The sequence below is a fragment of the Opisthorchis viverrini genome, assembly GCF_000715545.1.
Source record: "Opisthorchis viverrini unplaced genomic scaffold opera_v5_28, whole genome shotgun sequence".
NCBI classification, from domain to species: Eukaryota; Metazoa; Platyhelminthes; class Trematoda; order Opisthorchiida; family Opisthorchiidae; genus Opisthorchis; species Opisthorchis viverrini.
In genome coordinates this window covers 2015514-2016711 of record NW_008751684.1, presented here as the reverse complement: position 1 = coordinate 2016711, position 1198 = coordinate 2015514, and the positions used below count along the sequence as shown (strand labels likewise).

At 52.6% G+C, this 1198-nt stretch overlaps 1 protein-coding gene across 1 annotated transcript in view; it reads right to left on the bottom strand.

Moving 5' to 3' along the window:
- Positions 1-208, bottom strand: part of T265_02353 (hypothetical protein) — a gene marked incomplete at both ends in the record, with an annotated part of 15781 nt that extends 15573 nt beyond the window's left edge. The window contains one exon of the mRNA XM_009166567.1: positions 8-208. Coding sequence (XP_009164831.1) covers positions 8-208 — 201 coding nt within the window. The remainder of the gene's footprint in view (positions 1-7) is intronic.
- Positions 209-1198: the final 990 nt, after the last annotated feature.

Sequence of the window (1198 nt, the reverse complement as noted above, 5' to 3'; positions counted from 1 at the left end):
GTATTACCTCCACTGGTTGTGTTGTATGAGGCCATCTGAAATGCTCTTCGAGGTGTTCGGCCCATCTATCCAGTCGACGTCTTTGCGAGTGAATTGATGAGCCATCTTTTCCATTTATCGTTTCGCTGACTGTTGCTTTCCTAGGGCCAGTCGATCGTATCAGTTGATAAAGGGCCCGGCTGTTTCCCGTAGCAAAAGCCTTCTCCATCTCCCGAGCTTTCGATGTCCACCAGAGATCTCGGTCTTTCCTTAGACTCTTCACTATTTGGCGTTAAAGGGATTTGCGTGCGCCGTCGTACTCGTTGCCTGATGGTATGGCTTTCCTGGCATCAATCATGGATAACGACCTCGACGACATCCAGTGGTCCCGTGGTCGAATTGGAGAAGTCGGGCAGGCAGCACTGAACGCCGCTAGCATGGCTCCTTTCACATTTTGCCACGCTTCGTCCACATGTTCACTGCCACCACAGTATTGTTTTACTGTGGAGAGTTGTTGGGCTAGCTCAGATCGATACTGTTGAGCTATGGCAGTTCTTCGAAGATAGTGGATTGGCACGTTTCTTGCCGACTTGCGAGGGCCTGAAGGGAAACGAACTGTCAGGCGTGCGCGCACCATGGCGTGATCGGAATCAAGTGGTGTGCCCCAGAAGGAACGGCAGTCTTGAATTGTGGCTCTCCACCGGTGACTGATGGCCACGTGGTCCAACTGGGTCCACGGTTGATTTGTAGTTGGCGGCCGCCAGGTTACGCGGTGCGAACGTTTATGTTGAAAGTTCGTACTTGCCAGAAACAGTTCGTGATCAGCACACAACTGAAGGAGGCGATCCCCGTTGTCTGTTCGGCGAGCATCGACTCCGAATCGACCACCCAAATGTGATTCCAAGGAGCTCAGACGACCTACTTGAGCATTCAAATCGCCTGCAAGGATCACAATGTCAGTGCTTTTTGCCTGACGAATGAGCCTGGATAGCTCTCGATAGAAAGTATCCTTCTCCGCATCAGAACTGCAGTCCGTCGGGGCATAAGCCGACACGACAAACAGGCACCGCTTTTTATGCCGCGAGGCATTGAGCTTGATTGAACTGGATAACCGGACGGCGCAGAGACGACTGTTCACTGGGATCCAATCCAGCAAAGCGCGTTCAGCTCTGGGGCTGAGTGCAACTCCCACGCCATACATTCCACGAGTCATCGCTTC